Here is a 24,827-nt window from a genome sequence, read left to right as displayed (position 1 = left end):
ATCTAGGGTACCTGTGGAACAAGGGGACCAAGTCCAAAAGTCACAAGCAAGTCGGAGATGGGCAGATGCCCAGGAAATGCCAGGTGCGGGTGCAAAGAAGCTTCGACTGGACAGAAGAAGCTGAGGTTTCTGCAGGAACGAAAAGGGCTAGAGACTTCCCCTTTGGTGGACGGATCCCTCTCGCCGTGGAGAGTCGTGCAGAAGTGTTTTCCCGCCGAAAGGACGCCAACAAGCCTTGCTAGGCGCAAATCGTGCGTTTGGTGTTTTTGGACGCTGCTGGGGCCCAGGAGGGACCAGGAGGTCGCAAATTGGACCTGAAGAGAGAGGGGACGTCGAGCAAGACAAAGAGCCCTCACTGAAGCAGGTAGCACCCGGAGAAGTGCCAGAAACAGGCACTACGAGGATGCGTGAAACGGTGCTCGCCGAAGTTGCACAAAGGAGTCCCACGTCGCCGGAGACCAACTTAGAAAGTCGTGCAATGCAGGTTAGAGTGCCGTGGACCCAGGCTTGGCTGTGCACAAAGGATTTCCGCCGGAAGTGCACAGGGGCCGGAGTAGCTTGCAAAGTCGCGGTTCCCAGCAATGCAGCCCAGCGAGGTGAGGCAAGGACTTACCTCCACCAAACTTGGACTGAAGAGTCACTGGACCGTGGTGGTCACTTGGACAGAGTCGCTGGATTCGAGGGACCTCGCTCGTCGTGCTGAGAGGAGACCCAAGGGACCGGTAATGCAGCTTTTTGGTGCCTGCGGTTGCAGGGGGAAGATTCCGTCGACCCACGGGAGATTTCTTCGGAGCTTCTGGTGCAGAGAGGAGGCAGGCTACCCCCACAGCATGCACAAGCAGGAAAACAGTAGAGAAGGCGGCAGGATCAGCGTTACAGAGTTGCAGTAGTCGTCTTTGCTACTATGTTGCAGGTTTGCAGGCTTCCAGCGCGGTCAGCGGTCGTTTCCTTATCAGAAGGTGAAGAGAGAGATGCAGAGGAACTCGGCTGAGCTCATGCATTCGTTATCTAAAGTTTCCCCAGAGACAGAGACCCTAAATAGACAGAAAAGAGGGTTTGGCTACCTAGGAGAGAGGATAGGCTACTAACACATGAAGGAGCCTATCAGCAGGAGTCTCTGACGTCACCTGGTGGCACTGGCCACTCAGAGCAGTCCAGTGTGCCAGCAGCACCTCTGTTTCCAAGATGGCAGAGGTCTGGAGCACACTGGAGGAGCTCTGGACACCTCCCAGGGGAGGTGCAGGTCAGGGGAGTGGTCACTCCCCTTTCCTTTGTCCAGTTTCGCGCCAGAGCAGGGGCTAAGGGGTCCCTGAACCGGTGTAGACTGGCTTATGCAGAATTGGGCACATCTGTGCCCAACAAAGCATTTCCAGAGGCTGGGGGAGGCTACTCCTCCCCTGCCTTCACACCATTTTCCAAAGGGAGAGGGTGTCACACCCTCTCTCAGAGGAAGTTCTTTGTTCTGCCATCCTGGGCCAGGCCTGGCTGGACCCCAGGAGGGCAGCTGCCTGTCTGAGGGGTTGGCAGCAGCAGCAGCTGCAGTGAAACCCCAGGAAGGGCAGTTTGGCAGTACCAGGGTCTGTGCTACAGACCACTGGGATCATGGGATTGTGCCAACTATGCCAGGATGGTATAGAGGGGGCAATTCCATGATCATAGACATGTTACATGGCCATATTCGGAGTTACCATGGTGAAGCTACATATAGGTAGTGACCTATATGTAGTGCACGCGTGTAATGGTGTTCAGGGAATTGGCTCTGAACAATGTGGGGGCACCTTGGCTAGTGCCAGGGTGCCCTCACACTAAGTAACTTTGCACCTAACCTTTACCAGGTAAAGGTTAGACATATAGGTGACTTATAAATTGCAAGTACAACTCCCTGTGCTCTGATTACAAGTGCAGTGTAAAATGGCTGTGAAATAACGTGGACGTTATTTCACTCAGGCTGCAGTGGCAGGCCTGTGTAAGAATTGTCAGAGCTCCCTATGGGTGGCAAAAGAAATGCTGCAGCCCATAGGGATCTCCTGGAACCCCAATACCCTGGGTACCTCAGTACCATATACTAGGGAATTATAAGGGTGTTCCAGTAAGCCAATGTAAATTGGTAAAAATGGTCACTAGCCTGTCAGTGACAATTTGGAAAGAAATGAGAGAGCATAACCACTGAGGTTCTGGTTAGCAGAGCCTCAGTGAGACAGTTAGTCACTACACAGGTAACACATTCAGGCACACTTATGAGCACTGGGGCCCTGGGTTACCAGGGTCCCAGTGACACATACAACTAAAACAACATATATACAGTGAAAAATGGGGGTAACATGCCAGGCAAGATGGTACTTTCCTACACTGTCACATTCTTAAAGCCGTACAATTTCCTTTACAATCCCTTTTCTACCTCCATGTAGAGGGAACTGCAGTAATTCAAGGGGCTAACAATATTTTCCTGGCTCACCAGCCTGCTTCGATAATGAGGATGAGAGCAATCAAATGGAAGAAGGAGAGGTTCAGGAGAGCATAGGGATTGGTAAAAGGGAGGGGACACAAAGTAAGTATATATGGAGGGGCTAAGGGGCAATTCATCGCCAAAGAATGTTTGGCGCACTGCAGGTGTGAAGAGTAGACACAAGCAGGAAGTAGTCAGCACACTATGTAGACAGAAGATGTTTGCCGGACAGCAGGGGACAAGGATTGGGGAGAAGTGACAAAAGAACCTTGCAACAAGATACAGGAAGTGGTGGCCTGAATGGAATGTGGTGATGTCCCAGGAGCAAGGCGAGAGGTAAAATTCAGTTGGTGTGGGAAGAGGCATCATGGAAACGTTGCAGAGCGCAAGAGTCATGGGGGTTCTGAGAAGGCTGTAGGGTCTGATCCAACACCAGGAGGTAATAAAGACGAGGTTGGTGGTGATGTTGAAGTGAAGTCAGTGGACTAGAACGGAAAGAAAGGAATAGAAGCATTTGCAATGCAAAGGGTCTTGTGTTTGCTCAAGTTAGAGCTATTAGCGTTGTAGATTCCTAATTGGACTTTTCTTGCCACAAATTGAAAATGAAAAATAAAACAGTTGACATAAGGGAGCCGATTCAAAGCACCACGGCTGCCACGAGCAGGAGTGCGAAGGAGAGACACAAAAGAAAACAAAAGTTTGCTCACCGTCAAGCATATCGGCAAAAGTGTAATTATCCATGGAACAGGGACGATGGCCAAGGCGGTAACAAAACTGCCCCAAGGAGGGTCAAACATAAAGCACTTACCAATGATAGCAAAGGATTTTTGAAAGGCAAGCCCATGAACAAGTCATAGTGATGGGCATGCGGTGGGTGTTGTTAAAAGCCCATAGATAGATTACAACAGGCCAGAGAGATCTAAAAAGGTGATGAAAAGGACTGGGATGGGGGAAAGAAGAGGTTGCCTCTGTGGGGTGAGACACCTGCGTGCACAATGTTTTGAGCAGGTGGCGGGCAAAGGGAGCAGTGGACAGTGCCCAGAGGTAGGGGACAACAGGATCAGGCTTATCACAAAGCCCCCACACTGGTTCAGCTTGATAGGATGAGAGGTTGGTTGACGTATGGTCTAGACAGAGAGGCTGCCAGCAGGCTTGAAGGTGAGGAACTTAGGTTGGGATATCAAGGCCCTCGGCAGTATCGGTGGTCAAACAACTTGAAATCCGCAAAGGAGCTTAAAATCAGTGGTGAAGGAAAAAAATAGAAATTAGGTGCAAAAAGGGAGGATTGAAGGCCAGTTTTTTCACCTTTATCTGAGTTGATATGGTCCCCTACGGAGGTGGTTACTTAAGAAAACACAAGGGGAATATATTTTGATCGACCACTCAACACAGCCCGAGAGGTCCTATATGAACAACTACATTGCTCCCGAAGAAGCTACAGTAGATGAGGCAAATAAATTGGTGAGGGAATGAAGAAAATGTGCAGGGTGCCCAAAGTCGTCAAAACGCTTAGTAGAATGCTGAGCTTTGCCATGCCCGGGGGATGGTTTTACTACTTAATGTGGTGTGAGTGATAGGTGCTCTAAGGGCAGATCTGAAAGAATGGCAGTATTTTCTGGAAAATTTCAATAGAGTAAGCATATTTTTTTTGTTGACGATGGGACAAATTAGCATGTTTAGATGTCTCCACATCAAGGTGTTCTTGGCATTGGCTTGTTCTGGGACAGCCGATGGTGTGGGGAACAACTGCCACAACACTGGTTGAAGCAGGGCAGAGGTGTTACTTCCTTGAATTATTTCCATTTCTGGACCTTTTGGTGGTGTTGAAGGAGGAGCGGGCAAACAGAAAAGTGATGTTCAAAGTGGACAACACGACAGTGGTGAAGTTAGAGAACGGGCAAGTGGATAAGTATTTGAGGGTTTTAAAGTTCTTGGGAATTCTCTGACATTTTTGGGAGCTTTACGGGCAGGGGGATGGAACTTTATTACTAATAATATAGCCTTTTTCATTATAATGAGGTATTTGGTATTATTTAATATCTCACCCACTAAATAGCAACCAGAAAAGTAATCTATGTCATCTCCTTAGTAAACACAGGGCCATGCGCAGCACTACCACAACCTACCCAAAAAAACAGCATCAGTACATCTTTGGTCCAAATTCAGGATTGACGGGTTAACTTTCTTCGGCATCACCACTTTGGAAAGCACATCACCTGTAGCCATTACAAGCCAGCATGTTATTCCTTCAACCGTTGTGCTTTTATTTCATGATCTGCCTCCTGATGCCCGTCACCAGAACTTTATTGTCAGTGCACCTCTCAAGCGCAACAGCTTTCCCGCAGCGCTCTCAACTCTGCGGAACAATGTGGCCTTTCACGCCGCCACCAAATCCACAGTTAACAGTCTACAAGGTATCCTTGCATGTCCAGAACGTCCAAGGTATTCAGAGAACAAAGTGGAAAGCCACAATACTGATGCAACCACTCCAGCCTACATGTGCATGCAGCAAACATGATCCGTGTGGCTCCATTGCTTTACTAACCAAGATCTACACGGCGTAAATGACAGGTAGGTCACAAGATAACATTCTCCCATATGAGGATGAAATTTTATTTTTAAATTACCACCACACCAATAGTAACAGCGAAAGAGAACTGAAATGGAGGCGTGGCCTTATGAGTCTTGGGAGCAAGCCACTGGGACTATTCACCCTGATCCTAAAGAACAGAGAAGAAGACCATCTTTTCCTTAAGAACTTTTAAGAGAATTCTTCTTGCATTGGTAGCTACTACATAGACCAGTCTTAACACTCGTCTATACTCACAGGAGTTTCAGAACCGAAGACTCCCTGGAAGTCGACAAAACACAACATAAAACAACTTTAGAATATATCAAAGAGATGTTTTTTGTGGAATGAAGCCTCTCCACTAAAGAACAGCCCATGAAAAACAAGCTGCTCCCACTATACAGGGACATTATAAATCTGTATACACAAACCAGCTCGAGTCTAAACGTAAAAGGTCGAGTACAAGCATTCGCAAGAGCCCTTAAGTACAGTGAAAACTGTGCTGCTAGTTAAAAGCCTAATTTTCTTTTTAAATGCAAACAACTGTTACACTCTCTTGTGACTAGAACAGTAATAGAAAATTAATAGCAGCCTTCTTCTCATCAGGGTGAATTCACATTTAAATGGAAGCACCCAGAAATCAAAGCCATGCAGTTAATTTCTCACTACAATAAGCAGAGTTTCCTACAGATTATAGGTTAAAACTAATTTACACGTGTTAGTACAACAACTTCACAGAAGAAATTAAATAAAAACAGAAATATGCTTGCCTACTTTAACCATATCATGGACCCCATTCGTGAGATTCTGCCTTTGTAATGCAATAATTCAATGGAAAAAATAAAATATCATTGGTATAAAATCTCACATCCAGACTGGGTCAGTTGGCTAGGCTGTTTCTCCTTCTTAGACCACAAGTGTCAGCTAGCAAGAGATGTTTATGTGGAAAAATGAAAATTGATCACAGCTATCACCGTATTAAAAAGGCACAAATCTCTGATGCACAAACAACTCCATCTTGCTACGTCAACAGTGAAGTGTCGCCATTTTGGTGTAATATACTGTTACAACAGAAGACTATTCAAGATCTTACCTGTGCATAGTCTTTTTCAATAGCGGACTTCTTCTGGCTAAACGTCCTACAAAACAAAGAAAACATGGTGATTAGAATAAAAGTACCACCATGCTCCATTCCTAAAGTATGTAAAAAAAACAAGCATTTGCAATGCAGTGGGTTTCGCATTTGCTCCAGTTAGAGCTATTAGCACTGTAAATTCCTAACTGGACTTTTCCTGCCACATGAATTGAAAATGAAAAGTAAAACATTAGTTGACATAAGCGAGCCGTTTCAAAGTTTCTTGGCCGGCATGAGCACAAAGGGGAGACACAAAAGGAAAAAGAAGGTTGCTTACAGTCAAACATATCAGCAATCATGCAAGTATCCATGTAAAAAGGGTCAGTTCTCAAGGCGGTAACACAACCTTCCCAGGGAGGGACACAGGTAAAGCAGTTACCAATGATAAAGGATTTCTGAAAGGCAAGCCCACGAACGAGTGATAGTGATGGGCGTGCGGTGGGCGTGGTTAAAAGCCCACAATACTTACAATAGGTCAAAGCGCTTGCACGCTTAACCTAACAATGGTGGTACAGATGAAACCGTGTCAGCCATCCATTGCGGTTTCCAATGAGCTTCTGGGCAGTGCACTGTGTACAAGTTCAACAAGAGAAGGAAAATGATCCCCTTCTGGAGCTAGATTGTCACAAAAATCAGTTTAAAAATAACTTTTGTAAAAATGACAGTGGTGCTCCGTCATGATGTGACCATAGCCAAAGCCTAATTTTAGATTTCCTCAATTCCATCTCAACACCTCTGGGGGAGAATAAAGCAGTCCTAAACCACAGATCCTCTGACAAACCACTTATAATTACTTTTGAAAGACCCATCCTAATGTATCAATTGTATGCCATTATTTTTCAATAAAAACAAAAAAGTTTTTGGGGACCGACTAGAATAATCTCATCCAAGGGTAATAACTGGTCCTCGTGCTAGCCATTATTACATTAATAATGACTTTAAAAAAGGAAAAGGAAGGAAGGGCTGTACAGGGAAATTCCCAGTACATCCAGTCATTCAAACAAAAAGAAAAAATAAACAATAAAAACAAATACACTCGAAAATGACGTTTATCGTTCACAAGAAATAATCCCTTGAACTCAATGAAAAAATAGTACAGAGACAGGACTATGACTAATTACTCAGATCACCAGAGAGTAATCTCAAAGTGATTAAAGACCCTGAGAGTAAGATGTGGACCCGCCCCTGCCACCTGCTCCTCCCTCCACAACACTGATTGTAATGGATGCGGGTGGCACAGTGATGCTTGAACCAAGGCTGAGCTCTTGCTGCATACATGGTGTGACTCTTCACTCAGACCAAACCTCAATGGTGCACTGTGGTATTAATGCCAGATCATACAGTTCAGAACAGATGGACCAACAGTAGCCAAAATAATGATTAAAGTCCTTTTAAAAAAACATGAAGCCACACAGCTCGACTTGCCAATGGATTGGTACTTAATGCAATAAAAAGAACAAAGGTACTCTGGTGAGCATACAGTAACAAGATGGAACAGTAAACGAAGATGTGCATACAAAGGAAAAATACATATGGCCATCATGTTGTACAGCAGTCACAGTAAAATAAATATTAGCTCTTTCAATCTGAGCGAAACTAAACAAGCATTTGCAATGCAATGGGTTGCGCATTTATTCAAGTTAGAGCTATTAGCGCTGTAAATACCTAACTGGACTTATATTGCCACATAAATTGAAAATGAAAAGTAAAACAGTTGACATAAGGGAGCCAATTCAAAGTGCCGTGACCGCCGTGAGCACGAAGGAGAGACAAAAAGAAAAAGAAGTTCGCTCGCAGTCAAATGTATCAGCAATCATATAATTACCCATGTAACAGGGGCAGTCTGCAAGGCACTAACAAAACCGACCCAAGGAGGGACAAACCTAAAGCATTTACCAATGACGATAACGGATTTTTGACAGGCAAGCTCACGAACAAGTGAAAGTGATGGGTGTTCAGTGGGTGTGGTTAAAAGCCCACAATACTTACAACAGGTCAAAGCGCTTGCGCGCTCGACCTAAAAACGGCATTAACTTAATCTTTTCTTTTAGGCTAGCAGCAGGTTAACTCTGGTTATCATTAGTCAAAGCATAAATTTACGGTGACTGTAATCGTTGGGGAGGATACACCTCACATTATATCAGGTGACCCCCTAAGAATAGATACTGTAAGTGCATCAGTTAAGCACTAGTTTTCTGAAGTTCAAAAACACAAACGAGGACCCGCGAAGACACTGATTTACACAGACTGCATTATGTTTTTATTATGCCATTTAGATTCGATGCTTTAGACTCCTGTTTAGGCACTCAGATGTTACTCTACATTAAATACTGCTTTTCAGAGAAACTAATCCATCTGCCAACACCAGGTCTAAAACACTCCCATTGGCTTCTGCCTGCCCTGCCCTTTGCTTGCTCTCAGAATTCCAATAACTAAATAAAATAACCCCCTCCCTTCACCATCATTAACTATTGATTTCTCTTTCATAGATATCACCAATTATATCAAATTTAGACATTGAAGTGTTTACATTGGTGCAAAGGTAACCGAATTAGATCAATTCTAGGCATCAATATACAAGACGACTTGCCAAAAGAATAAAAGGTGTGTAACGTGGATGCCAAGAATCTAAGGACTGGTTTCCCTATTTGCAAGCAGACTCACAGACCCACAAAAGGGCCTTCGAACATTTTAAAATTGATGTGGGATGAAGGTGCCCTTCATGTACGCATTTGGGACAGAATGGAGATCTACATTCATTTTGTGTTGTAAAAAAAATAACAAGCATTTTCAATGCAACGGGTCTCACGTTTGTTCGAGTTAGAACTATTAGCGTTCTAAAGCAAAAAAAAAAAACGCAGCGCAATCGCGCTATGTAAAATGCAGCGCGATCGCGCTGCGTGGAAAATAAACAGATAAAGTAGTCCGGACTCCAGGCTGAAAACATCGAGCCTCGTATGTTTTTAGTAGTTTACTGGTGCTGTGTAGGTGGGCTAAGCACCGGAAAAGGCATGACGTATGCATGCCTTTCACAAATGAAAGCAAGCGGATTTTAAAAGGCAAGCCCACGAATCAATGTAAGTGACTGACGTGGCATGGGCGTGGTTTGAAGCCTAAAGAGAGATTAGAGAATGGACGGAGCACTTTGTGCTCGCCCATAAAAAGGCAGATTTTGGTACGTCATATCAAGCTGAGAGCATTCAATCATTGAATCAAATCAAATGTGACATTTCGGTGTATGTGAATTTTGTGTGTGTGTGTATATCAATATATACACACACACACACACACACACACACACGCTTACACACACCCACGTATATATATATATATATGTACACATACAAAATAAGGTATATAGACTTGCTGATGCTGGTCCACTAAATGCATCACAGTGCCATGATGCCTCTGGGAGACATGGGTATCTCACCCCAAAGTTTATACCAATCAGTCAACTACATTCAACAGTTGATCTCACAAAGATGACACAAATTAGTGGAGTGCTCAATCAGTAAGTCACTCATGAGACAGGAGGCCACCACGCTTGCCAGGAAATCTTTTAAAGGTGCGAGTGGGTCAAAGACTTGCACCACTAAAGCAAATGCAAGATCTTTTATGATTGCTTTCAAGTGTGGTCCGGGAGACCAAGACCGTTTCTCTGGTAGTGTGATTTAAGATGTTCCTGTTGTCACTACATCACTGTCTAGTAAGAAGCATGTTTATTTCTTTGAAAGAACATAATGAAATAATGCAGTAGCCCACCAGCAGAACAGCTAATCTGAAGGCAGAACTATTGTTTTATCCCAGTGATAATCTGTAGACAGAACTACGTTCACGGTCCACGTTGCTACTCTCCAGGAAGAAGCCTGATTTTCACCGGTGCTACTCTGCAGGGAGCACTTGGATTTGCCAAATGCTACTCTTCTAGCAGAATTATGGTTTTCCCAGAATGCTGCTCTCCAGGCAGAACTATGGTTTTCCCAAGTGCCACTCTCTAAGGAGAAATTCGACTTTCCCCAGGGCAATGGACCAGACAAACTTAAGCGTTCTTTGGGGCTACCTTCCATAGAGTACGCTGGCGTCCCCCAGTGATAGTCTGCAAGGATAACTATGGTTCTTCAAGTGCTGCCCTCATGGCAAAACTAAGGTGTTCCCCAGTCCTCCCCTCCAGTGAGAAATGTGACTTTCCCCAGTGTAAACTACAGGGAGAACTATGGTTTTCTCCAGTGCTACTATCCAGAGAGAACTTTGGCATTCCTAAATGCTACTCTCCAAGCATACCTATGGTTTTCCCAACATGCTGCTCTCCTGCGGGAAGAACTATGGTTTTCCCTAGTGTGACTCTCCAGGCAACAGGCACAGTGTTGCACCGAGTATGCGATGCTGTGTCACCGTGCCCCATACTGTAGCCTTCAAACTAAGATTTCAAGCTCTGGCCTGGAAAATACCTCAAGCAAGCAAAACTCAAGCGGCCAAGCAAAGCTTTGTGTATTAATGTGCAGGAAGGATTTCAGAAGTTTGGAAAATAGTTACATTGAACCTTTCATGCTCTTTAGTAATCCAATAATTACTTTTGGTTAGTTTCCACTTTGGAGGTAGTATATGCAGCTGTTACAATGTTAGGCCAGGGAAGGAATTGGAAAATATTTAGAGGCAGAATAATTACAGGCGTGATTACCCACTACTTTAATTTTTGCAATGATATGCTTAAAAGGTTTACATGAAATTGGGCCCTTTAAAAACAAATCAACCTGTGCCAGGACAGTAAAATAAACACAATTTTGGAATCCGAGCATACCTGCGAAGTCTAGACATCCACCCGGTTTAAAAACAAAACCATCATAGGATATTATACTAAAATTCCCTTTAAACAGAACGGAAGGCCTAGGCACGTTTAAGATCTTAATTTGGGGTTATAAATGTGGTACCAATCGGTGACGGGGAACAGCCCAGAACGAAATATCTGCTTCTGCTGAAAAGTTTTCAAAACTCTATTTAAATGTTGTTATATTTTCCTAATCTACATCATGGACCGCAGAATCCAAATAATTATTTAACAGGAGGCAGAATTAAAAAAACATTTATACTGTAAAGTTTCAATAGTAATGATGAGGGTACAAACTGGTATGCAAAAAAAAGAAAACGTGTAAAGGTTTGAAGGTGAAATTGTATTCAAAGTGATGGTGTTTACCAGAAAAACTTTAAAAAGATTGAAGTAAAATTTAATGTGTCAATTTCAGACATACATGAAAAACTTTTAATAATGTGCCTACTCGTCAACTCAGCTTCCCCGATAGCAAACCATGTTTTTTTACACTGTTACTGAAGACATCTAACAAAAAATATATGCGTGGTAGAATGTTTGATAAAGTGTTAGGGGTATGATAATTAATATAGAGAGCATTTGATTTTTTATTTATTGCATTATAAGTAACTATGTGAGCAATTTATTTTCCGAGTATGGAGGTAGTGCTACAGGAGTATTATTTAATGTACTCTTACATGCCTTTGTGAATTAGCTTCAAAACGTCCAACTTGCCATTAGTAAAAGATAAAAGGGGGCACAGTTATTTCTACTTGTACTAACTGTGTACGGTTGTTCCTGCAGTAGTCCCAATTTAGATGTTTTGTTTTGGGGATAATTTATAAAGTCATTTAAGTGTGCAAAAAAAAAAAAAAAAAAAAGGAGTACTAGACGAGTACTTCTTCACATACTTCAAAACGCCCTGCGAAAATTCAATTTAATACCAACTGCATTTCAGGCCTAGAAAATTGCATCGTAGAATCAGGCGGGTGATGAGAGCGGCAGAGACACAGGCTCCAGTTCAATTTGATGGTTGCCAATCACTGCATCGATTCCTCCTTTCAGCGGGTGTGAATAGAGTCCTCAGGGCAGTGGCTGTTTCAAGAACACTGGGACAGCAAATGTCCTATTGTAACTCCTGTCCTCGAATTCGTGCGACTTTCCCCCATAAACCCAGGAGGCTTATTTGGAATCCTAGCTAGCTGTGGATGAAATCACAATTTTTTTCATCATAAAGTATTTGTGCTTTTCAAGAATCATAATCAACCAAGGAGAAAAATGATGTGAAATTATGCAAAACATGACTAACGAGGAAAAATAGAAACTGTGAGATAATGATGAAGTAATAACATTTCCAAACGAGATTAATGATGATTCTGTCCTGGTATATTTTAGGGAAAGTTAAAAATCCTCCATAAATTCTAAAACAATGTTATAAAATCAGATTGAAAAGTCATAATTTGGTGTCATGCAGTAATCCCGGCGTCTGTGCCCTAAGAGCATTACTGAAGGGACGGAGGTATCCATACCAAGAGGACGCATGAGGGGCATTCTAAAACGGCAGCGTAACTAAACGTGAGGGGGCCGCCCCCGCAAGATATGTTGGCCTTCCATCCTCACATCAGCAGGGTCTGAGGGAGCCCCCTCCACTATGGGTGAGCCTGGAGCCCACCAGCACAGCAGGGGTCGAGGGGGGGCCTCTGTTACAACCCTGGTAGGGAATAATAAGACTCCAGTTTCGGTGCGGGGGGCAAGATCTGCACATCAGAATCTTCAAGATAGGAGAAAAACGTTCTGTGTGACATAAACTCCTCCAGTTTTAGGGGACGGCTCATAGGATTGGTGGGTTGAAAACTCACAGTAACTCTTAAGTTAGGTTTGATAGAGTCCTGAATTCATTGATCAGCAGAAAACAAAGTTTTGAAGCGAGCCAAGCATGGTAAATGTAATCAACAGAAAAAAACTGATCTGTATCAACCTGAACACTGTAGAGTTAATCAGTATATCTCCAGGATTTCAAAGGCATAGATAAATATTTTGAAGGAAGCTAAAACGAATTAGAGCATCAAAAATGTAAATCCCGTATCAGTTGCATTTGATTAGAGCCATTTATTTCTCTTAAACACACAAACTGCCTGATTATGTTTCCACATTCTGCTGCCTCAATTGGCAATCATTTTTAAGAACTGTGTGTCAATCAAGAAAGTTCTAAAGTGCTATGGTTCCAAGATCATCTCTATCAATTTAATTTATATTGGATATTTGTGGCTCACAGAACTGCCTTAAAGAAGCAACAAACTAGTACATATGGGAGATACCTTTACAAAAGAGAAACTACTCGGGGTCAGGTTTTCAGCATCAGGTTACATAACAGATGCTGGTCTTCGGGGGGTGTTTTGAAGCTTCAGGTTTTTGCAGTGACAAGGAGTAATACTTATAAAAGTGTGATTTCTACAGCATATAGCTATCTCATTTGAAGTGTCCCAGCGCTAGGTACACATATCCACAGGCCTCTCTGGAGTTATTGAACCACCTACAAAGAAGGATCTTGCAGGTTACAGAAATATGATGGATTACAGAAGCTGTGGCAGATGTGAGCCTCAAAATACAAGTACGTGGTGAAAGCAATCAATCGTTGAGTGCTTGCTGGTATTGGGATGTGTGTTTGCAGCTTTGATGACTTGGGGAAGCAAGTGTCTACTGAGATGGCGATTGCATCCATTAGTTGGGAGGGAATCCTGGACGTCAGGCCCTTAGAGAGCAATCAATGGGTCTTGGAGAATACAGGGATATTTAATGGATGCCAACGCACATCCATCAAGAATATGACTGAATTTCTTTTGTCTTTGAGGAATCTGACAATACAATGGAAAAGTTTCAGGGAGTTAGCATGGATTCTACCATGCCTTTGAGGAGGATGATGATGTTAATGTGCAGCAGACCAAAGTCTTGGACTGTTCACTGAACAGCTGTATCAGGTAAATATGCTCATTAAACAAAAAAACTAACATATTGTCTATTCTGTTTCCAAACTGCTGAACACTAATTTCTTGTTCCAGTTTTTCCCAGGCTTCTTTTATGCGTGACACTAGAACATCTACCCACAAAGCCCAGAGCACTAATCAATACAGGGAGTGCAGAATTATTAGGCAAATGAGTATTTTGACCACATCATCCTCTTTATGCATGTTGTCTTACTCCAAGCTGTATAGGCTCGAAAGCCTACTACCAATTAAGCATATTAGGTGATGTGCATCTCTGTAATGAGAAGGGGTGTGGTCTAATGACATCAACACCCTATATCAGGTGTGCATAATTATTAGGCAACTTCCTTTCCTTTGGCAAAATGGGTCAAAAGAAGGACTTGACAGGCTCAGAAAAGTCACAAATAGTGAGATATCTTGCAGAGGGATGCAGCACTCTTAAAATTGCAAAGCTTCTGAAGCGTGATCATCGAACAATCAAGCGTTTCATTCAAAATAGTCAACAGGGTCGCAAGAAGCGTGTGGAAAAACCAAGGTGCAAAATAACTGCCCATGAACTGAGAAAAGTCAAGCGTGCAGCTGCCACGATGCCACTTGCCACCAGTTTGGCCATATTTCAGAGCTGCAACATCACTGGAGTGCCCAAAAGCACAAGGTGTGCAATACTCAGAGACATGGCGAATGTAAGAAAGGCTGAAAGACGACCACCACTGAACAAGACACACAAGCTGAAACGTCAAGACTGGGCCAAGAAATATCTCAAGACTGATTTTTCTAAGGTTTTATGGACTGATGAAATGAGAGTGAGTCTTAATGGGCCAGATGGATGGGCCCGTGGCTGGATTGGTAAAGGGCAGAGAGCTCCAGTCCGACTCAGACGCCAGCAAGGTGGAGGTGGAGTACTGGTTTGGGCTGGTATCATCAAAGATGAGCTTGTGGGGCCTTTTCGGGTTGAGGATGGAGTCAAGCTCAACTCCCAGTCCTACTGCCAGTTCCTGGAAGACACCTTCTTCAAGCAGTGGTACAGGAAGAAGTCTGCATCCTTCAAGAAAAACATGATTTTCATCCAGGACAATGCTCCATCACACGCGTCCAAGTACTCCACAGCGTGGCTGGCAAGAAAGGGTATAAAAGAAGGAAATCTAATGACATGGCCTCCTTGTTCACCTGATCTGAACCCCATTGAGAACCTGTGGTCCATCATCAAATGTGAGATTTACAAGGAGGGAAAACAGTACACCTCTCTGAACAGTGTCTGGGAGGCTGTGGTTGCTGCTGCACGCAATGTTGATGGTGAACAGATCAAAACACTGACAGAATCCATGGATGGCAGTCTTTTGAGTGTCCTTGCAAAGAAAGGTGGCTATATTGGTCACTGATTTGTTTTTGTTTTGTTTTTGAATGTCAGAAATGTATATTTGTGAATGTTGAGATGTTATATTGGTTTCACTGGTAATAATAAATAATTGAAATGGGTATATATTTTTTTTTGTTAAGTTGCCTAATAATTATGCACAGTAATAGTCACCTGCACACACAGATATCCCCCTAACATAGCTAAAACTAAAAACAAACTAAAAACTACTTCCAAAAATATTCAGCTTTGATATTGATGAGTTTTTTGGGTTCATTGAGAACATGGTTGTTGTTCAATAATAAAATTAATCCTCAAAAATACAACTTGCCTAATAATTCTGCACTCCCTGTATAACAAGACAGCTGCCTATTAATCAATGACTATTAATCTTTCAAATAAAGGATATACGCGTTATTGCCACCAGTTTCTTTCACAGAAACCAGCTTTGTTTTCCAACGATCACCTTAAAAATATTAGTGTAGCCCTAAAAAAATACTTAAACAATTCTGCATTCAAACATATAGTCTCCCTTAAGGCATACTTTGAGGTTTTAGGATGGACCTATGAATTTTCAGGGGACATTAAGTAATTACTAATATTCTCTGATGATTAATTTCAGGGCTCTAACCCTAACCTTATTTTAACTAAGATAGCAGTCCATTAATGTCAGGAAATACATTTATTTCCTAGGATGTCTGTATTTTTAAAATCTAATCTCTTGTCCTAACTCGTCAGTTAACTGATCACTTTTAAATTGAACCTGTTGCACTAAACAGTGACCTTAACTCTTACAATAATACACTAAGTCTTAAACAACTCTTAACCTACTACCCTCACAGGTTTTAGCTCTATTATGTTAAGTCACGCATAATTTTTCTCCAACATTTTTGTTTCACAAGCTTCCTCTAAAGAACACAGCTTGTCACAATTAGGACCTCACTGTTACTCCATACAATACACCTTTAAAAATATTTGCCCAATAGACAGTGAATCTAGTTTGAACAGGTGATAGACACTCATACTTAATATTGAACCATGAGAAGGTAATTTGTTACAACAGTACTTGTTCACTGAAGTTGGATCCATGGATAGATTGTTAACATATCCTCCACAAATTCTAATATCTCATTACTCAGGTTGCAGTGCCAAGTAAGATGGGCTTTGCCAAAGATCATAACCCTGGCCTTATTATACCTGATGCAAATCTTACTGATTTTGGAAAAAAATTAAAACACTGTTAGGTCCTACCAGCTAATCTCATCATAGAGTTATACCAGCATATAGTAGCAGAGCGGACGTGTGTCCATTCAGCCTAAGTGGGAAGGTCTAGCAATGTACACAGGTGATGGCTAAATGATGGAAAGGTAGTGGAGCAGAGAGACGTCATGTTGTGAGTGTATCTTATGATTGATGACTTCTTTCACTCATCCTTAATTACACCCATTATCAGAGTCCAGGGCTGGCAACATGGTTAACCATGAACAGGTGACTCTAGTGTCTGCAATTCAGGCATTATCAAAGAAATCTGTAAAGTCACTAATCACAAAGTATATACAGATAATTTTTCTCCGGACTGAATTATAAGAAGAATTTTCAGATTCCAACCACCATTCAATATTTTTCTATTATTTTATTGTAAAGGCATGGGAAAAGTAGTGCCCTGAATTTGACTGATATTTAACTACATGGAACTGAAAAAAAGAGGGTGTTATACTTTCAGAAACTAATACATCACAAAATATTTTCCACTTAAAAACAAAATCCACCTTCCAAGAATGTCTTACATAAAAATGTCATACTACGTATGATTTATATTTTAAACAGAAATGCTGTACTGAATCTATTTCATGGTATCTCGTTTGTAAAAAATACTGTTATAGCTACACTATCTACCATCCCGTAGGCTGCAATAAGGACTTACGAAATGCAATTCTGTACAAAGAAGCATAAGTCATGCGTTAAAAAAAAAAAACATAGGTTAAAGTAACGTTATAGTTAGGTGAATTTGTCAGTGACAATATTAATGTTTTGGGGGAAAAAAAAACACACACACAAATTCACCAGTTATACCTAGCAACACTAACCATAACTTGCACCTCAGCTATGCACTGCTTATGACCTCACGTTACATCACTCATGACATGTTATATGACATCATTTATAACATCACTGACGTCTCAAATGACACGATCAATGTAATTTGAGATGTCAGTGTTGATACACCACAACTTCTCACACATTCTATTTTAAGCAACAGAAGACTAACTTATTAAGTAATAATGGTGTTTGTGCTTTAAAATAAAGCAGCAATCTAACATGAGTTGATCAATAAACAGACTAGTTTATTCAGGGAGAGACAGAGAAAATGCTTCTATCCAAGGTGCATGCTCTTAGTAGCCATGAATACTCATTTGATGATGGCAAACTCTGATAAGTGACTAGTAACCAGGGAGCACTGGAGATCACATCTGACAAGAAAGGTTAACAAACCTAGCCTATTTGGCCAGCCTATGCAATATTACTTATATGTACTGGATATATCCACATGCTGGGATCTTTGGGGTGGGCTGTTGATTTTACTTGCCTACAATGAAGTTTGTTTGCATTGATGAGGGAGGTGGGGTCACTGCCTGGACTTACTCCTGGAAAGCAGGAGTAAACCAGGATTATTCCACAAGTAACGCATAGTATTATTGTGAACTGGACCCAACATATACAAAATAAAACATGGATTACGCTAGGAAAAGCTGTGATCTTTTTTACACGCGTTATCCAACTTTTTTTGCTGCAAGAATATAGGTTGAGATTTACAGTTCAGCAAACTAACACCAGCAACAAAAGGGTGAATGAACCTTCATATTCCAGTATATCATAACTGTTTGTAGCAATTGTTCCCACCCAATAATTTTGAGATTTCAAGAGAAGCACTACATGGGTGAGAATTTGTTATGTGTGGATTAAATGTGAACAATACAGGGATTTAAGTATAGATACTTTATTAACACACAAAGTAAATCTGCTAAGAATTTAGACCTCCAAAAGGGAAGATTATAGTACTGCGTGGCCTGAAAGCCTATAAGCAACTGAAATTTTCTAGATGGCTCAGCTATGCCCGGCAAACACATTAGTAAAATAAACTGAATTTTACAGGTGGTTCTTTTTTAACCCATAGTAGAGCTTTTCCACTGCAATCGTTTTACACAGTTGCAAAATAGTTGAACTTATCTTCTACCTAGATAGATCTATTACAGCAATTACGATATGTTAACTCTGAGTAGTTATAGTTAGATTAGCTGTTCCATAGGAAAAGCGATTCTTGTGTTGCTAATAACGCTGGCGCCGGTTTGACTAATCTCCATGAAACTTTCCAAAAGATGCTACTTCTTAACTAGTGCATGTAAAGTTTTGGGGTGATCCATCAAGCAGGGGCCAAGAAAGAAGGGAGTCCCAAACGCAAATCCCCAAGCATTTTCCATAAACTTCTTTAGGCAGGGCTATAGCAAAAACTCACGAACTGAACTGCACCAAATTTAGCAGAAAGTGAGATCTTGGTCTGCAAATTGTGCTTTTTTTATTTGGTGTAAATCCTTTCAGTAGTTTTTTCATTTTACAAATTAAGAATAAAAAATATTTGTTATCTGGATGATTGGGTCTACAACAAGCTCGAGAGACTCTCATGAACATAACGGAGTGTGCTGAGGTGATCAATATCGATGAGGTGGCCACTGTGAGTAGAGTCACTGCTGGACGTTTCAGCAGACTCGAAGAAACTAAAGGTGTTAAGTGGATGAAACGGGCAATTTGCTCAACTCAGCATCAGAGACAGGGTCCAGCACTGTAAAGGTTTACCACCTGGCACTCTAAACGTTTACCACCTGGGGCTCCTTCCTACTAGCATATCTCTGATTAATTAGTAACAGATATATCATTTTTAAAGCTGGGAAATGTGTGTCTCCATGCGAGAAACAATTTTGTGCTTTACACTAAAAGGTCGCCCAGGGACGTCTGCATGAAAAGTTGTGGAGGTGACATTTTTGGTGGCCTGGCTTACATGAGATGCTGGACAGGTGGGTGACTGGCTGGAGATCTAGTAGCAATTAGACCATGTTAAAGGCTAAATCTGCACCACTCACACCTGTGTCTTGGCTTGATTTACCACGGGAGCAGGAGGTTTTTAACATATCTGGACCTTTCCACAGCTTATCCTGTGACTCACTTTTAGCCTTTGTGTTAGTGGATTATCACTCTAAATGGCCTGGAGGCGAGTCTGTGAGCGGAGCTTCAAGTGAAGTGGTCAATGTTTTTTTTTCTTAAAGAGTTATTTGCAAAGGAAGAGAATCTTGGCACCCTGATCACCCAAAATAGGGCCCAGTTCACTTGGGGAGGATTTTCTGAGTGTACTTACCGTATCAACCATATTACAACCCTTGGCTAGTGCATGTCTTGTTACGCTGGTCTTGGGGTTTGTTGGAAACGGCCCTGGGCCAACAGGTGAACAATCAGTTGGTACCCGCAGAAGGTTGTACTACGGGTGCCTACTTGTGTAACAGCGGGTGGTCAACATCTGGGGAACCCAAGGCAGGGCGATTTCCTGGGCTTAAGGGTATTTTAATGTGTTTAGGTAAAAGATGATACGAATAGGCATCCGCTTTGGCATTTGAAGGGTAACTTTTGCTGTTTATTGTGTATATGTATATATATATATATATATATATATATATATATATATATATATATATATATAAATTTCCCTTTCCACTTTTATTATTTTAATACATTGTAATGATTTTAATTAATCAGGCAATAAAGATTAATTCATTCATATTACAACCACTTTGCATGACTTCTAGTGCAAAGGGCAAGTTAAACATCCTCAAAGACAGCACTGCTTGGCCAAGTCCAAAGGGTTGGAATGGAAAGTGATCCTCAGTGGAAACTACGGTTACTCCATATCACGTCTCATAGGAAGAGAGTCCCTTACTTTAAGTTGCGCGAGGGAACAGGAGCAGCATCAAAGCTCTGCCCAGTGTGTTTTACTAAGAAATCTAGAGAGAGAGAGATGATGCCAGCTGCGAGAGGGAGAGAGTCGCTGAAAGAGTGGTTAAGACGCATATGATGGTGAAGGTTCAACATGACTAGAAATGATGTTCAGGTTGTTTACTTGAGTTTGCTGAATGTGTCAGGACCCTCAAACAAGGTCTAGAGGCTAAGGGAGACCTCCAAGTATGGTGAACTGTTGGCAGTTGTGAACACACAGTGTTACATCTCCAGATAGCCGTGTGTTGGATATCGGGAGAGTGGTGAAATATGGGCCTAAGCTGGAGGAGCTTTGGGTCCCAGTGGAGTTCCTGGTGAGACTAGGGAATGTTAAACAATATGTAAGAGGGTCTGGAGCAGGCTGGAAGGAGCGTGGCCATGATGTTCGTAATGTTGGTGGTGCGAGTACTTGTAATGAGCCTTCAAGTGATTCTATTGCTGCACAGGTCAAAGTGATAGGAAGAAGTAGGGCCCCTTCAGTGAGACTCATGGGCTACATATGTTGCTTAAATAATTAGTCATTTTTAGGTTGCAGCCTAACAGACAGCACAGCTATTTGGCTTGCTAAAGGCATCTATGGGGGACTTTCAGAAAGTCGACCTAGGAATTCATTCCTGTCATTGATTACCATTGGCTTTGTTCCTACCCAATAATTTTGAGATTTCAAAAGAAGAAGTAAATGGATGGGAACTATATACTTTGATTAGTAAAACTGTATGTGTATGTCAGTGCAAAAGTAACGATTGTTTTAATTGAAAATGTTTTGTCTGTATATGCCAGTGCACTACCATGCCATGCATACCCCACCCTACGCCACTCCACACAACTGCACTCTGCATCACTCCACTTTACACCACTCCAGTGCACTCTACAGCACTCCACACCACCGCACGCCACTTCACGCTACACTGCTCTACTCCACCCTACAGGATTCGACTCTGTGCCAATGCACTCTTCATCACTCTGCTCTACACCACTGCACTCTACACCACACCAATCTACTCTGCACAATTTTACTCTATGCCACTGTACTCTCAGCCACTCTGCAACACTGCACTCTATGCCAATACACTCTACGCCAATGCACTTAACTCTATAACACTCAAATATATGCCCCTGCCCTCTACGTCAGTCCTATGTAAGGCACTCTAATCTGCTCTGCACAAGTGCACTCTATGCCACTGCGCTCTGCACCACTTTACTACATGCTATTACACTCTATGCCAGTGGTCCCCATCCTTTTAACTCTTGAGGGCACCCGCTGAATCACTACTGGAAGCCGCGGATCCCCAAGGAATTTATACAATTTAAATTTCAAACATTAAAGCAGTAATTTGCAAAAAAATACACAAACAAGTACACACCCAATACTCAAATTAATTATTTTATATTGAAGAAAATATGCAAAAATCGAAACATTTTAATGGGAAGGATGACGCTACATCTCGGCAACTAACTTTTCAATGTTTTATTTTATTTAGGAAAGCGGAATCCTCTGTCAGATTCTACATTTCCCAATTGATTTCTGTTTTTATTTTTTAGGTACATGAGATCTGAGAAAGCTTTTTCACACATGCATATGTGGTGGGGAAAGGAAGCAAAACCATGAGGGCCTCATCTCTCCACATCCTCTCTATCACATATGCTTTATTTGTTTTAAAGCACCTCGCATACCAGTGTAGGGTGTCTGAGCATTTTACAGGGGACTACCGGGTGTAGGATTCACATGCCATCCACAGTGGTAGACATTTTTCAAGACTGCTTGGTCTGGAGAAGCAGAAACTCCGGATTCGGAACATAACAGTGGTTAGCGTTGACTTTAATATTAAAGAATGTATTTCTATGCACACAAACCTTTTTAGCAGCAGTTCATAGCTCACTGTGCTAGATTATGATCGTAACTTATGAAGTGCGTAGTAACAAAAGAAGCTCAGTGACAAAAGCAGCAACCCACTTTGCTATGCATATAAAAATACTGTTCTTTGATATGCATGATACACGTTCTTTACAGCAGGCATATTAACTCTCTGCGCTATCTTAGATGAGTCAAAACTGCCACTAGACAAAACTCCCGACTTTGTTCAGTGGGTACATTAATCATCAGAGTTATCTTGACGCTAATATTTTTGCCCAAAGCTGCTGGATGTACAAGGAACTTTGCAGTGCTTTTAAAACTGCTGCAAAAAGGAAGTAATAAATATAAAAACATGCATGTGTTTTGAGAGGCCTCAGATGGAGGAGTGCTGTCCTGCCGGCTTAGGCATACGGACCCCATGGGAATGTGTCAGCGACCCCTTGGGGGTCGTGCACCACAGGTTGGGAACCACTGCTCTATGCCACTCTACGCAACTGCAATCTACACCCCTACACTCTACTTTCAGAGTAGAGCTACTCAACTCTGCGCTACTGTACGCTACTCTGCTTTGCACGGCTCTATGCCACTGCACTCTATGCCATTCGATTCTACTCTAGACCATTCCACTCTGCGCCACTCTACTCTACTATGCGCCAATCAAATTTACACCACTTCATTCTACGACTCAGCACTGTATGCCGCTGAATTCAATGTCACGGCACTCCACGCCAGTATACTCTGCAACACTATACCAGTGCACTCTACACCAGTCTACTCTGTGCCACTCCAGCGTATGCCATACTACATGATTCCACACTCTGCCACTCCAATACACGACACTCTCTGCCACTCCACAACACTCTACTCCACTCTTAGTCATTCCACTTTACAACACTCCAGGTGACTTCTCTACGCCACTAACTTTTGAACATGCTGAACAGCAGCCAGGCTGGTGTACAACATGGTTATAAACACACTGGCAAAGCCAATAGGGCCTGGATAGGCGAGCCCTAATGGCTTTCCCAATGGTTGTTTACTGCCTGGCTAAACAAAGAAAGTGACTGCATCGTGTGTTAATAAATCCGAAAGGAATGCCAAGCTTCACGGCCGAAAACACATACTTTGTGTCTCCAGGGGAGATGTACCTAGTAGGGGAGACAGCCAACTGTGCTTGTGCTACGTCAAAGCCAGCTCTAAAGGCGATCCTGATAGTGTGTACTCTTTGGGACCAGCTTGGCCCCATCCATCAAACCTACTTTTGATTTTAAGGTGACAGTCATTTTGGCTAAAAAATTCATTCAGATTATTTTAGTCAAATGGAATAACTAACATTTTCGAATTAAAAATCAGTATGTATAGCCAAATGATTAATGACTATGATAAATTATCTAAAACAGTGGTTCCCAACCTGTGGTTCGGGGGACTCCTGGGGGTCCGTGAAGCCTCCTCAGGGGGTCCACGGACTGCATAGAACATTAAATAATATTAACAGATTTGTTTCCAGATTTCAGTAATGACTCAGTGATGGGTCCCCGGATTCCAATAATGATTCACTAGGGGTCCCTGGGCTCCAGTAATGATAAAGTGGTGGTCCACAGATGTCAAAAGGTTGGGAACCACTGATGTAAAACATACTCAAAGAACCAAAGCACAGAGGCGTACATTTTGTATATCAATGTAATTATATTGTTTCATATAGCTGTCGCTACCACAGCATTTTTTTTTACAGGTGTTACTAGCAAACCCAAACCATTTCATTTTATCAACCTTAGGAGCATGGAGGTCCGAGTTGGCCCTTCTAGAAGTTGAACCAATGACGCATAACAAAGTGAACCTTTGCTAAACCTGGATCAAGCTTTATAGAAAGTGGCTGACTGCATCACATGGACATACAAGAGGCTCTTCTCCAGCCAGACCGGCCTTTCAGAAGTACAGGCCTTGAGAGTACCTCTTCTCTTTCCACTGTGGAAGGAAGAGTGATCTTGTAGCAGACTTAACACTGACCTCAGGAAGTGACCCCGATGAGTTTCAAACCTGAGACTCGTGGGCTGCACACCGAGAGTGAGGTCTGATGTGAACCAGGCCCAATGTTGGCTAATTTAGTCTTGGTGCAGTCGTGCCTTCAGGAAAGCGAAACTGGATTCATACAGTGCCAACTGCTAGCCAACCAGGCTTCAAAGCGCTCCAATTTACATCAAAGGAACTAAACAGGCACGAAAGGGAGAATTTCCAATGATCACGTGACCATTGATGTGCTCGTCACTACTTCCGACGGTGGAATAATACACCAACCGCTCGATCACATGTAAAAACAAAAAATCAAAATATTAGAAGCGCGGCGTCAGCTATGCACCCACAGACCCCGCTGCCGCACAACATGATGTGCCAATCAGCCCTACCCCACAATTTTAAAGGTTGGGCCTGCACAACTCGCTAGACATCTGTTTGCCTGCACGACATCTGTAATTTAACCTTCCCTCTGGGTGTTTAACTCCTTCCGGACATTCGTGGTACCTCTGTAATTTTATAATTATTTACACCAACATTACGCGGCGCTGCCCCCCGCGTTAACCGCTGCCCTGGCTCATGTTCATCCGCCTTTTCCACCCGTGAGCTATGAGCGCTGGCCCCATCGGGCAT

The 24,827-nt window shown here is 42.4% G+C and overlaps 1 protein-coding gene across 4 annotated transcripts in view; it reads right to left on the bottom strand.

The window, feature by feature from the left end:
• The window catches only part of FCHSD2 (FCH and double SH3 domains 2), a 441,879-nt gene that overhangs the window by 327,058 nt on the left and 89,994 nt on the right, over nt 1-24,827 (bottom strand). For all 4 annotated transcript variants that reach the window (XM_069203852.1, XM_069203850.1, XM_069203849.1 and 1 more), the window contains exon 3: nt 6,109-6,154. In XM_069203852.1, the coding sequence (XP_069059953.1) occupies nt 6,109-6,154 (46 nt within the window). The remainder of the gene's footprint in view (nt 1-6,108; nt 6,155-24,827) is intronic.

This window comes from Pleurodeles waltl, chromosome 8, assembly GCF_031143425.1.
Source record: "Pleurodeles waltl isolate 20211129_DDA chromosome 8, aPleWal1.hap1.20221129, whole genome shotgun sequence".
Lineage (NCBI taxonomy): Eukaryota > Metazoa > Chordata > Amphibia > Caudata > Salamandridae > Pleurodeles > Pleurodeles waltl.
Note: the sequence above shows the minus strand (reverse complement) of the source record. Positions and strands in the feature narration are given on the sequence as shown.